At 44.1% G+C, this 14,785-nt stretch overlaps 1 protein-coding gene across 2 annotated transcripts; it reads right to left on the bottom strand.

Moving 5' to 3' along the window:
- Positions 1-1,600: 1,600 nt before the first annotated feature.
- On the bottom strand, positions 1,601-4,722 carry LOC125545739. 2 transcript variants are annotated; one of them, XM_048709769.1, is made up of 5 exons: positions 4,505-4,722; positions 3,307-3,702; positions 2,917-3,171; positions 2,660-2,851; positions 1,601-2,571 (listed from the first exon to the last, which is right to left on the bottom strand). In XM_048709769.1, exons 2-5 carry the CDS (start codon positions 3,472-3,474, stop codon positions 1,780-1,782), a joined length of 1,407 nt encoding a protein of 468 aa, XP_048565726.1. In that variant the 5' UTR covers positions 3,475-3,702; positions 4,505-4,722; the 3' UTR covers positions 1,601-1,779. The 2 variants fall into 2 exon arrangements, with proteins under 2 accessions (XP_048565726.1, XP_048565727.1); XM_048709770.1 differs by having other exon boundaries at positions 3,307-3,420; positions 4,505-4,721.
- Between the last annotated feature and the right edge of the window lie 10,063 nt (positions 4,723-14,785).

Genomic DNA, 14,785 nt, shown 5'->3' with positions numbered 1-14,785 from the left:
TCCGGCGAACCGCTGAAGGCCATTGTTGTATGATATGATTCTCCTACTCACGGTGCTTTCATTCCTGGTCGTTTGATCATAGATACTGCTCATTTTTTGTGTTCAAGTATGTGCACTCCATGAGCACTCCGATGGATTTGACGAAAGACTATGAATGAGTGGATTGGACCTTCTTGACAGTTATGCTTCCGCCTCTGGGATTCTCATCTATTTGGACTAGTTGGATTATGACTTGTGGACCTATTATTACATATTCTATATGCTTCAATGGACAATGAATGACGTCCTTTTCCCAACCCAAGGCCTCCGACAAGGCGATCCCCTATTGTCTTATTCATTTCTTTTGCTGGTTGACGCACTCTTTGTTCTTTTGATCGATGCCATTTATAGGAGAGCGTTCCAGGAGTTTAGCATGGGTAGGCAAGCACTGGGGATGTCATGTTTTCTTTTTGCTGATGATTGTATGATGTTATTTCAAGTGAATATTGACCGGTCTTTGAGTATTAATAATTTTTTCGTTTGAGTGTGAGAGGGAACATGTTAGCAGCTGAACACATCTGAGTGTTCCCTTATGTTTGATAAGAAGTGTGGTATTGAGAAGCTTCTGCTATAGAAACTATGGAGGTGGTTTCATAAAGTTTTGAGGATGCAAATTTGGTACTCCGGCTCTAAGAAAGGCGTACGGAAGTCCAGAATTTGGTCTGCGGGAGGATAAACTGTAAAGTGTCTACGAGATTGGGCTGAAAAAATATACTCCCTCTGTTCCTTGATATAAGGTGTATAGATTTTTGAGAAAAACTCCGAAATATAAGGTGTATTGCGTTGCACCACTCGTTTGGATTTTATTTTTTTAGGGATTTGATTACATTTCCTTATAGCAAGCAAGCTCCTTTATTTTATCATATCAATTAAACGGGCTAAAGAGATTTTGATTAAGTCTATTATACAAGCATTGCCTACATATTCCATGGGGGTTTCAAATTCCATGTTGGTTTGCGTGATGATTTAACTCATATTGTTTGGGACTTCTAGTAAGGAACGAAGGAAAATGCATTGGTTGACGCAGGAAAAAAAACTATTACACTAGGGGCATGGAGGCATGTGCTTTCGTGATCTCCATTTATTTTACATGCTCTTTTGGCCAAGCAAGCTTGAGATTGTTGGAAAACGGCGAATTGCCTTTGTGATAGACCTCTAAATGCACGTCATCTTCGATTCTAGTTTTGTTTATTCCCAAAGAGAAACAGAGATATGTATTGTCACATTGTATTTGAAGCTCCAAGCTCCCTAACCAGGCCTGCAATTTTGATGTTTCTATATCGTCTAAGAGAATGTCAGTGCAACAACAAGTTGCTAACTGCCATTTGTTCTTCGGACGCCTCATCACCATGGCCGGATCTGATTTTCTGGGACTTGAGACCATCAAATTCTGAAAGCTTGATTCAGTTTTCTGGAAGTTGAGCCGAACAATTTTGGAAAGCCTGCTAAGTTTTTTTTTAAAGTTGAGTCCATCAGTTATCCAATTCGGTATTCTGAAAGTTATGATAAAACTGACATGTCAAAAACTCAAAACTTGGGTCTTTCAAAAAAAACTCAAAACTTCATTAATCCACCTTTTTACCGAAAATTATGATAATTACATCGTCTTTGAACCTATCTTATTGGCCGGGGAGAAAGAGATCTGTACATGACATGTTATCCGAAGCTCTCTAGACCTGTAAATTTTGATGTATCTTCTATGTCATCTACTCAACCGCAAAGGCCATCGCCGGCGGCGGGTCATCCCTTGGGCGTCGCCGTCGGCGGCTGCGGGTAGGGGTCCGTCCAGCACATGTCCTCCGCCACCGCCTCCTTCCACCTCTTGTTGAATATCTGCAGCTCCTTATACGATCGCAGCCGCACTGCGTACCTGTCCGCCGACGTCGCCGACGACGCCTTCGCCTTCGGCGCCGGCCCCTTGCCGCCGCCGTCATCGCCGAGCGTGGGGATGCCGCGGTGGAGGACGTACTCGCTGTCGACGATGCCGACGTTCGCGCTCCGGTTGCCCTGTGCGCAGTACCCGAGCTTGAAGTCGAGCCCCCAGGCGAAGACGAGGTCGTTCTGGATCATCCGCCACGCGCACCGCCACGCCGCGCGCGAGAACACCGGCACCATCATCTCCACCCACCCCGTGCACGGCGGCCCCGTGCTGTTGCCGTAGCACCTCCCGCCCCCGGCCGTCTTGTAGAACCGCCGGTGCACCGTCCCGCCGCGGCGCGAGCGGGCCGTGAGCCGGTGGTGGATCTGCGACCGGTGGTCCAGCGCCGGCTGCGAGATCTCCAGCCCCTCCTTCCTGACGATCCTGAGGTACCTCATGGGGTCGAAGCCGTCCACCTCGATGTCCTCGTCCCAGAGGAAGATGTAGTCGTAGTCGGCGACGAGGTCCGGGTGCAGGAACCGCTTGCCGAACCACCACTTGGTCTGGTCCACCGCCGCCACGTGCACCGCGCGGCGCGACCACGGCAGGTCGCTCCACCCGTCCACCGCGCCGTCGTAGTGGAACAGCATCACCGCGAAGTTCGCCGCCGGGAACTGCACGACCATGATCACGGCGAACAGTTAAGCATCGAGAATTAAGCTGATCAGGAAAACTGAGTGATCGTGCATGCATGGCGCGCACCTTGGAGACGAGCTTGTCGACGACGGCCTTCTGCTTGATGCCTACGGGGATCGCCAGGAGGCTCTTCGCCGGCCGGCCGGCGGCGACCCCCTTCCGCCCAGGGTTGCCGCCCAGCGACTCGAACTCAAAGTTGGACTTGTCCTGCACGATGCCCCTCGGCAGCGCCTCGCTGCCCGGAGCCCTGCACTGGTTCTGCAAGCAACAGTTGTTCAGCAGGTGTTCTGAAACTGAAAACAATGTGTCTCTGACTGACTGACCTCGCAGATGTCAGGGGCTTCTTCCACCGGCGGCGTCGTTTGCTCCACCGGCGTCGTCGCCTGGTCCACCGGCGGCGTCGCCTGTTCTTCTTCCACCGGCGTCGTCGTTTGTTCCACCGGGGGCGTCGCCTGTTCCACTGACGGCGTCTCAGCCACGTCGCTCGCGACGCGCAGATCGCTGGCCGGAGGCAGGGGCCTGAACGAGTCCTCGTTAGCGGCCAGCTCTCGTGGCTGCACCTGCAGTATCGACAGGTTCTGCAGGGGAACAACCGAGCAGGTCAGGCGTGACACTTCTGCAGCATCGCGGCGCCTCATTCGTGTGACGCGAAATGTGATCACCATCAACATGTCATGTTCAGTTATCTACAATACACAGCAAACAGCACGCACCTCCTTGTGATGGAGCGTGACGATGGCGCCGGCGACGAACACCAGCGCCAGGAAGACGAGCGCGGCCGGCGGCACCACGCCGGAGAACCGCTTCGCGTCGCCGGGCGCCGGACCCTGCGGGTGTGGGGACGAGCCGTCAGAACCAGCAGCGAGCGAGCGCATCATCATACATGTGTCAGGGTTTCAGGGAGGGCAGAGGCAGGATTGAACGAGGTAAAGCAATGTGAACTTCGCTCGGATTAACCAAGCCGGCCTTGATCGGGAAGCAAAGAGACGGAGGTCTACGCGGCGGAGGGGAAACCCAAGGGAGGACGGTGAAGCAATGCCAAGGCGCGCCCTGAAATCTACTGCAAGTGTGGCCCCCAAGCAAAGAAACCTTCACCGGGGTTAAGAACTCTGCAACAGCAGCAATCAACCTCTGTGGCACTCCAAGAAAAAACAACTGAAAAAACAGCAAAACGTGCGCGGGGAGATAAAAAAATTCAGAGAGAATTTTGCTGTTCCAGTCCAGTTAACACGGCCACAGCCTACGAAATGGAAAGAGATTTCAAATTATGGATTCACATGCAATGCATCAGAGCTAATAAAATGGAACCAAAATTCTAAAATTTCAAATTATGGAACCAGAGTAACCCCTGTCTGAATTCTGATTCACTCGAGCCTCGCAAGCAGAGCACCTGCCATAGCTACAGAATTTTATAAAAATGGAAAGCGCGTCGCCGGAGAATTGCCGGAGCGCCGGCCTGGCTGCTGAAATTCCTCGCGAGAAAGGCGATAAAACACCCTACAAAAGTTTCTTCCGGGAATTCCAAAAATCCGATCTTGAACGCAATTCAGTGAATCCCAAGCAAGCAGACGACACAAAAATTCTCCGTGGATCATCATCACCTCGTCACGGGCAGTTCTGCGGGCGGATTCCGGCAAAAGAATTCAGCGGCGGGAACCCACGAGCTCGGAGAGATTCGATTTTCTGAACCGCCGTCCGTGCACTGAATGAACCCAACGACTCGGCAAAAAGGCGGCGGAGAGCAGCGCGAATTCAGGGGGGAAGCGTTACGCATCTCCTCCCAGGAAAAAAAAAGCACCGAAACGTAACGGAACTCCATCCGCGTTGCCTGGAACTGGAATGGATAAAGCTCCAACTCCGGCGAGGAATTACGACCGGAGAAAAAAACAGAGGAGATCAAGAACGGCTTACCATGGCGATCTTCTCACGAGTCCGTCGGGGGCTTGCTCCAGCCGCCGGCGACCATTGACGGGGCCGAGCTCGTGATCGGAGGCGAGCGGGGAGCGGCGGGAATCGGCGGCGCGAGGAAGAAGAACTGAACAAGTCGGAAGTGGAGACGAAGGGGGAGGAGAAGTTGGGAGGGAGATGGAAGAGAGGAGTAATGGTAATGGAGGGATATTTTTAATGCTTTCGCCCCTCATGAATCATAGCCTTCGGTTCCGTTTCTGGGCGGTATTGCGTCCTTGCGAATATACCCCTGATATTTTATTTATTTGGAGATAGATCCCTAAAAAGGGTTTAAGGATTCCCATGATCATGGTTTATTGGTCCTTACTATTCATTTTTTTGGGTTAAAAGGAGATGTAATGAGGTGTCAAGTTATTATGTATTGGGATATAAAAACACCTCATCATTAGGCGTGGCATCGCGGCGACGTGTACACGCATTGTGTATATATCTCTCTAGATTATTAAAAGACATCGACTTGAATATACTAGTTTACATGATAGTACTCTAAACATCAGCCAACTCATCAATCATTGCTGAGATGGCTGGTTTAGCTTCTTGTCAAACATGTAATGTATTGAACACCTACAACTGCAATACACCTCTTCTTCACTGTTATGCATTCAAGGTATAAAGGTCATAGACATTATGGGTCTTCTAAACACATGATAATAGTTAGCAAAGTGGACTTGCTCCAAACTAATATCGTGTGAAATCTATATTTAGATATATATACATGCTTCCCTAAAAAAAGATATACACAAATGTGTATTTTTGTATATTTAGACATATATAAACACATGTTCAAAAAAAGGCATATATAAACACTTCCCTAATATATATATATATATATATATATATATATATATATATATGTGTGTGTGTGTGTGTGTGTGTGTGTGGAATGGTGTCTGCTAAAAACGGTGAAATCTAAGGGCTTGCGCCGAAAGATGCTGGAATAATACTTGTGGAAGTCAAGATTGATGACCATACGTCACAAGAGGGGGGACTTGCCTTTTCGGTGTCCACCCACCAGCTAAGCTAAAAAATGTGCTCATTTATTTTTGTCGATTTCCCCTACTAATATTTTTCTTTGGGAGAAAATTGTTCTACTGCTTCAATGAGTACAAGCAGAAAATAATCACCATTCGTCGTATTAAAAAAGTTTTTTTCTTTGCGAAAACTAGGAAAAAAGATTTCGTCATCATGTAATTTCTACTGATAGAGCGAGGGATACGGTGGCTGAATGGCATTCGGCGGAGCTGATAAAATTCACCCGCTACGAGACGATATGCGGCGGAGGGAATGAATGAACAGGAGCCGCCGTGTCTGATAAGTGGGGCCAGATAAAGTTTGTTTGAGCCGGTTCGCGTGTACCCCACGAGGGGCTTTCAAACACGTGGGGGCCATTGTTCATTTCGCACGCTGCGCATGAAAAATCTTCACTGCATATGTATCCTAGCGTGCTCGGGATCTTCTGTGGTCTTAGCTTTTTGCACCTCATGTTTTCCGAGAGGAATATGGGCTTTGTTACGCATGCATCGTTGCATGAACAAAACAAGGTTAAATCCAGCGTTTCTTCAGTCGGGTTTGGCGTGCAGTACTGCATGCAAGATACGCTCTGAATGCCACGACACAAACACGCTACTTTTAAACAGCCATGCTATGCTGACATTTTCATGAAAAATATGATGTCATTGTTTATTCTCATGAAAAAAGAGTATGGTTTTTACACGCGCAAAGCACCAAACTCAGGCGCACACACACTGAAACGCGTTTATATCGGAGATTGGAGTCGTGGAGTTTGAACGTTAGTGAAGACACTGTAAGACGTCTTCTTGCTCGACGGATGTGATGTCTCACCGTGGAGACATGCGGGACCTTAAATCGGAGATTTCATCTCTGGTAGGTTGAGTGTATAACCACCACCATGATGAAATGGTTAGAGAAGTTTGACCGTGATACACTTCTAGACAGAAGTATTAAGAACAGTAACATGTCTTCAGATATAAAAAGAAGAAGAAGAGAAATGACACCATTCTAATCAAGTAATCATGCGCGGGGTGAATTTCTTGTTGCAAATGATAGTGCCTAATGACCTTAATGGATAATAAAATGCTCGATTAGAAAGGCATTCATCCACCATCCACAAAGTTGTGATCCTTTCAAGTTGAAGCTAGAAGAGCATAAAGGGAAGAAATGCATATACATTATACTGGACCCACACCAGAAAGCAATGTCCACCACTGAGATCGATGAAGTAGTCAACTAAACCATAATCATCCATTGTGGTCATTTTTAAACATTTTTCTAAATCATATAAGATGTTTAAACATTTTTCTAAATCATATATACACACGTTTTAGTGTGTTTTGTTCACTCATTTCAGTCCCTAATAGTTCATATTAAAATATCTAAAACATCTTATAACAGTGATGGAGGGAGTAGAAAATACCGCCACACAAACACGACCTCGAGTGCATCCTTCGTCGTCAAACACAAAGAACAGACACATAGCTCCTCGTCCATCAGCTATCAACTACAATCCCTCTTCTTTTTTTATGGAACGGGAGACCTGACCGCGTGCACCGAAGTCGCTCCTCCTTCTCCAAGAAAGAAAGGTAGGGTTTCTGCCTCTCGTCGGCGCCGTCGCACGTCCGCCTCGTCTCCGGTGGCCCTAGAGCCATGGAGGCGCGGTGGATCCTGCCAAGGGCCGGCGGGAGGGCTCCATTTTTAGTCGTTTTTTTCTGTCTTGTTAGGGTTTGTGTCCTGTTCAGGAAGACGATACGGCGGCGGCTCCCTGAAGATGGAATAAAGGTCTCCCCGCCTAACCCTCGTTCCGGCGGTGCGTCTAGCATCGTTGGTGGGCGTGTGGAGGTGTGCTCCGGCGGATCTATCTTTGGTGGATTTGCTCGGATCTCGTCGTTGTTCGTCTACGTTCGTGTGTCTTCGGGTTGAATCCTTCCGACCTACGTTATTCTTCATCTGCGGCGGTTGCTGTTCTGGTGCGCTGGTCCTATGAAGCCTTAACACGACGACTTCCCGACTGTCTACTATAACAAGTTGTATCCGACTCCGACGATGGAGGGGTGATGACGACGGCGCGTCTTCGGCTCGCTTCAGTGCTTGTAGTCGTCGCTAGGTGGTCTACGAATCTGGATGTAATATTTATTTCTGGTAGTTCGTTGTACTGCCATGATTGAAGATGAATAGATTGAAAGTTTTTTGGAAAAAAAAACTACCATCCCATTTTTATTTTTATGTTTATTTTCTTGTTTCTTTATACTAGCACACTTTGGCCCAGTCCCTTCTAGAGGATGAAGACAATGTCTCTATCTATCAAGAAAAATAAAGAAATAAAAAATTAATAAAGAACAGTAATAAGAGCCAAGGTGTGACAAAATTGGGAATCTATATTTTGAGAAAAGGACGCCTTAATTTTGCCGATGTGTGCCTGCAACAAACATTTTCGTTCAAAAATAATGGATGGATGGAGGGAGGGAAGCTGTTGCAACAAAATATGCCTCGTGCTCGTGGCAACAGTCCCTGAAAATGCTATATCACCAACAAATATTTGCCGTACCAAAAAATAAAGAAAGCTGTTGCAAATAGTCTCTTTCCTTCTGAGATTCTCGTGATGCATGGCGAAGTTTGTTAGGAGGTCGTTAGGCCAAAGTACACGCTGAAATTTTGGTCCACCATGGCTAGAAATCGTGTCATGTTGCACCCTCGTACCTGATCATCTCGCCTTCTCGGAGCAGTGAGCGTGCATGCATGGTGACAGAGTGACAGTCCAACCAACAAAGGGTACACAAGGAAACTCTGCAAATCTGTTTTAGAGTTTGTGTTATATACTCCTACAGAACAAGAATGACGTTTTGGCACTGGCGTAACCTTTATGTTTTAGCACTGATATTTGTGCTTACACAGCAGCCTAATTTGTAAAACCTAACTTAGTGCACTATGAACGCATTTTTGAAGACAAATCCATTACATATGAATTGCACACATCCAAATGACAGTACTGCCTATACAAATACGAATGCTCAGTCATAAAAGTTGAAGCTAGAAAGAGCAAAAAAGAAAAGAAATGCATCTATCATACTGGACCAGAAAGCTATCTCCACCACTGAGATGAAGTAGTCACTAAAGATAGGCGCATGCTTGTCAAACACAGAAGAAATGTGCCACTGCATCCGCCAACAAAAGCCGTTTTCACTTCGTCGTCAAACACCAGAGAACGGCCGCATAGTTCCTAATCCGTCAGCTTTCACCTACGTACCATCCCATTCTCATCTTTATTTTCTTTTTTCTTTTTTTAAACTTAATTAACGGTGGTATGTTCAATTTGGCCGGTCGCTTCTGGATAAATTAAGTCGCCGTCTTTATCATGTAAAATCAATAAATATAGAGAGTAGAGAAAAGAAAACAGTATCTTTCTTTCTGAAATCTGTCACCCTCAAGCAAGGCTGCACTGACAAAAATATGCCGCGGCAAAAGTCTCTTTCCTTCTAACAAAATACTCTCCTGATGCATGGCGAAGTTTGTTAGGAGGTCGTTAAGCGAAAGTACACGTTGAATTTTGGCCTGCCATGGCTACAGAATGGTGTCATGTCGCACCCTCTTAACTGATCGTCTCGCCGTCTCGGAGGAGCAGTATACATGCAAGCATGGTGACAGAGTGACAGTCCAAACAACAAAGGGTACACAAGGAAACTCTGCAGCAAATCTGTTTAGAATTTTGTGTCACACAGTACAAAATAAGAATGACGTTTGGCACTGGCATAATTAACCTTTATGTTTTACCACTGAAATTGGTGCTTACAAGTGCAGCGTACTTTGCAAAATCTGACTCACTACCTCCGTCCTGGTTTACCAGTTCTCCTCGTATTTTGGGTCATAATTTGACTGTAGTTTAACTAATTAAATAGTCCCTCCGTATCTAAATATAAGGCCTTTGAAATATTTCAACAAGGGCTGCATATGGATGAATATAGACGTATTTTAGAGTGTAGATTCACTCATTTTGCTTAATATATAGTCCGCATTGAAATATCTAAAAATCCTTATATTTAGAAACAGAGGGAGTATAAGTTATACCTAGCAAACAATAAGTTTTCTTGTTTTCTCCACCATCTTAGCCATGATGCACAACCTAAGATGACTAATGCACGGGTATGGAAAGAGTAGGAATGTTCAGTCATAAAAATTGAAGCTAGGAAGAGCGAAAAAGAAAAGAAATGCATCTATCATACTTGACCAGAAAGCTATCCAGTATATATCCACCACTGAGATGAAGTGACTAAAGATAAGTGTATATGCTTGTCAAACACAAAAGAAATGTGCCACTGCATCCGCCAACCAAGCCATATTCACTTCATCGTCAAACACCAGAGAAAATCCAGTTCCTAATCCATCATCTTTCATCTACGTATCATCCCATTCTCATCATTATTTTATTTTTGTTTTCTCATATAACTTAGTTAACAGTGGTATGTTTAATTTGGCCGGTCGCTTCTGGATAAATTAAGTCACCATCTTTGTCAAGAAAAAATCAATAAAGAACCCTAAACTTGTTATTCTTAAAAAAAACAGTGTCTTTCTTTTTGAAATCTGTCACCCTCAAACCACGCTGCACTGACAAAAACAAGCTGGTGGATCCTTATTATGCATGACAAAGTTGGTTAAGGAATAAGGAGTCATTAAACGGAAGTACACACTGGATTCTTGAAATTTTGTTCTACCAAAGCTAAGGTCATCCTGCCATGAACTGCCTTCAACGCCATCGTTCACTGGGTCAGCGAGATCAGGATATATGCATGCGGAGTTGGTGACAGAGTGACGGCTCAACGAACGAAGGATGCAAAAGGAGACTTTGCGGCTAATTTGTTTTAGAATTTTGTGCTATATACAAAACACTACTTTCAATCTTCACAAAAAGTGAAATTTTTTAACATTGACACAATTGCTGCAAAAAAATATTGACACAAATTTTAAATAGAACTTGCCTATTAAAGTTTACCGTACCAGCGTAAGAGATATGTGGTTGCCTCTTAGCCTGTTGTTTCTAATAAAATTAATATTCATCACAATGTGGTTTTTAAAACCTAATAGATTTTCATATTGTGACAGTATAATCAATATAAATCTGTACATACGACCTTCACACATCCAATGCAAGTATTTGACAAAATATTCACCATGGCCAAAAATTTAAGGATTTTGAATTTTGCATAAAAAAATCAGCACATAACTCAATCGTTCGGATAGGGTGAGCTCTCCAAGATGAGCGGGGAACCACCACAGTTGCCGCCATCTGTTTGTAACCTGAAGTCTCAAGACCCCGAGAAGGCCATGATAGAAGTGGGTCTGTCTCTTCTGAGCTTTGAAGTCCCGTTTCCATTTTCGTAATTCCTCTACGACAAAATCCCCTGCTAATCCCCTAGCATGCAGTTGTCCAACCTGGATTTTTAGATAGTGGTTGATTGCCCTGGATTCGTAACTACTACCCTCGCCCCCAACATCTTTTTATTACGATTCACTCATTTTGAAGGTTCGTACTGCTTTTGGTCTTCAAGAAATTCAGAATATTTCTGAATAGTTGGTACTTAACTATCTCCCCGGTCCCGGTGCTAGGACAACACACATTTTGACAATCTTGCCCTTGTGTCACTATGCCATGCCGTAGTTTTATGCCCATGCAATTCTATAGTATCAAATAGATATATAACACTTTAATCTAGTGTGTTATTTCTATTCCTGAGCTTTAGAAATCTACAGATCTAATATTCCCTCGACGACTCCAAAACAAAGAGGGCAAAAAGAGGTATATAACAACAACAACAACAACAACAACAACAACAACAAAATCATGATTTCTAGTTAAGTTTTCTCCATTGAATGATGGAAAATAAGACAATTACTCACACTTTGCTCGTGTTTTATTTCATTACATCTTGCTGAGGCCCGTCTAACTCGCGGGGTTTATAAAACATGGAAATGAAGAAAAGGCAAAAGGAACATGATGTCATATACATGATTGCATTGGTGTTTGTTGATTGTGTACAAGATATCCATAAGAGTCTTCAAAGGAAGTTGGAGTGGATGCTTTTCTTTCCTATGAAGTGTATCATAACGAAAATTGCAAGAAATTTTTTTTTATTGATCGCAATCTTATAAATCTAAAAATCCATGCAGGAAGAGTAATTATATGATTAAACGGAAGTACACACTGGATTCTTGGAATTTTGTTCTACCAAAAGCTAAGGTCATCCTGCCATGAACTACCTTCAACGCCATCGTTCACTGGGTCAGCAAGATCAGGATATATGCATGCGGAGTTGGTGACAGAGTGACGGCTCAACGAACAAAGGATGCAAAAGGAGACTTTGCGGCTAATTTTTTTTACTACCTCCGTTCCTAAATATTTGTCTTTTTAGAGATTTCAACAAATGACTATATACGGAGCAAAGTGAGTGAATCTACACTCTAAAATATGTCTATATACATCCGTATGTGGTAGTCATTTGAAATCTCTAAAAAGACAAATATTTAGGAACAGAGGGAGTAGAATTTTGTGCTATATACAAAACACTACTTTCAATCTTCACAAAAGTGAAATTTTAAACATTGACACAATTGCTGCAAAAAAATATTGACACAAATTTTAAATAGAACTTGCCCATTAAAGTTTACCACGGTAAGAGATATGTGGTTGCCTCTTAGCCTATTGTTTCTAATAAAATTAATATTCATCACAATGTGATTCTTAAAACCTAATAAATTGTCATATTGTGAAAGTATAATCAATATAAATCTGTACATATGACCTTCACACATACAGTCCAAGTATTTGACAAAATATTCATCATGGCCAAAATTTTAAGATTTTTGATATTTGCATAAAAATATCAGCACATAACTCGGTCCTTCGAATAGGGTGAGCTCTCCAAGATGAGCGGGGGGAACCACCACAGTTCCTGCCATCTGTCTGTAACCTGAAGTCTCAAGACCCCGAGAAGGCCATGATAGAAGTGGGTCCGTCTCTTATGAGCTTTGAAGTCCCGTTTCCATTTTTGTAATTCCTCTATGACAAAATCCCCTGCTAATCCCCTAGCACGCAGTTGTCCAACCTGGATTTTTAGACAGTGGTTGATTGCCCTAGATTCGTAACTACTACCCTCGCCCCCCAACATCTTTTTATTACGATTCACTCATTTTGAAGGTTCGTACTGCTTTTGGTCTTCAAGAAATTCAGAATATTTCTGAAGGACAACACACATTTTGACAATCTTCGCCCTTGTGTCACTGTGCCATGCCGCAGTTGTATGCCCATGCAATTCTATAGTATCAAATAGATATATAACACTTTAATCTAGTGTGTTATTTCTATTCTTGAGCTTTATAAATCTACAGATCTAATATTCCCTCGACGACTTCAAAACAAATAAACGAGAGGGCAAAAAGAAGTATATAACAACAACAACAAAATCATGATTTCTAGTTAAGTTTTCTCCATTGAATGATGGAAAATAAGACAATTACTCACACTTTGCTCGGGTTTTACTTCATTACATCTTGCCGAGGCCCATCTAACTCGCGGGGTTTATAAAACACGGAAATGAAGAAAAGGCAAAAGGACATGATGTCATATACATGATTGCATTGGTGTTTGATTGTGTACAAGATATCCATAAGAGTCTTCAAAGGAAGTTGGAGTGGATGCTTTTCTTTCCTATGAAGTGTATCATAACGAAAATTGCAAGAAAAAAGTTATTGATCGCAATCTTATAAATCTAAAAATCCATGCAGGAAGAGTAATTATATAATTATAATTTTCTAAATTTCTTGGAAAGTCCATTGAATCATAGAGGTCCTAAACCTGAAGTGTGAGAAGAGAGATCATGGGGTGTCTGGCCAAAAACATCTGGTGTGTAAGCAGAATTTAGGAGACAACCTGCTAAAGAGGGGAATGAACAGAAACTGCAGTGTGAGTGGAAGGCGGGCCCACGACCTGACAAGTGAGGAGATCAAATGAGGCAGGATATGAGTTTTGGGGAGTTCCAGTGAACCCCACGAGGGGCTTTCAAGAGCGGGTCCCATGCCTCCGTTTCGCACAAACACACCGTGCTCGGGATCTTCTGCGGCCTAAACTTTTAGCAAGATGCAGGGCACGTGTGCCCGTCAAGTGAAAAACATATCACTGTCCTCTGCGGCCAAGCTTTTACCTGAACAAAACAAGGTGAAAGCACTCGGCATGAAAGTGAAATCCAATACACGGAGACATACTACGGCAAGATGGTGCCAAGACGTTGAGATCACGCCCACGCCCACTGCAATTAGTAGCAGGCTACATATATTTTTTTGTTCGAAAGGTGGTATCTATTGGCTATCCGTCAACCGTAAAGCTGTGCTCTCCTTTTCAAGATGAATCCATAGGGTGAACGAAAAGATGTGCATAAAATATGTTGGACCAGAAACCAGATAGCTACCTCCACCACTGGGATGAGGCCACCACTAGATGGGTGTACGAGAGCCAAAGAAAATTGTGTCATTGTGTGTGGAGAAAAACATGTCGAAGGAACGTGCCGCTGCATCGCCAACCGCCGTACTCAGGTCATGTTCGAGCAACGAGAATCACCCATGGTCTCTTACTTGATTATTTCGTTTTCCTTTATGATTAGTCTTCGCAACACCAGAATGGCTTGGTCGCTTCTGGAGAAGTTTGAGCCATGGTCTCCATCAACGAAACCGGTGGCAACCGGCACCAAGACGGACAGAGCTTTGGAATTTCCATGGAGAAAGAGAGAAGCGACCATTGTGGCCGTCCTTTGTATAAAAATGCCCCGATCGATGTATCACCAAAAAATTTAAAAAAGAACCTTGCGAATATATCCATCACTCCATGGTAACATATTCATTCTTGTAGGTCCAACTAAAAAAACATATTTTTGTAGGTGCATTGTCAAAATTGCATGGCAAACTGTAGGAGCTTGTCACGACTGACAGAGCGGCCCCACTGCCACCAGTGGGCCACGACGAACGCGGCAAGCCAGAGCACGAAGGACGTGCGGAGCAAGCCAAAAAAGAGTTGGCAAGTGGGGCCAAGGTCGAGGGTAGTGGGTGAGTGTGGCTGCGCCCGCGGGTATTAGTTCCCCACAGCTGTGTGTGGGAGGGCATCGAGAAATATCTAGCCCAGGAAACAAGGTTCTATTAGGCTTGCAGGGCTTAAAAAAGAATGAGCTA

The sequence above is a fragment of the Triticum urartu genome, chromosome 3, assembly GCF_003073215.2.
Source record: "Triticum urartu cultivar G1812 chromosome 3, Tu2.1, whole genome shotgun sequence".
Classification (NCBI taxonomy): Eukaryota; Viridiplantae; Streptophyta; class Magnoliopsida; order Poales; family Poaceae; genus Triticum; species Triticum urartu.
Note: the sequence above shows the minus strand (reverse complement) of the source record. Positions and strands in the feature narration are given on the sequence as shown.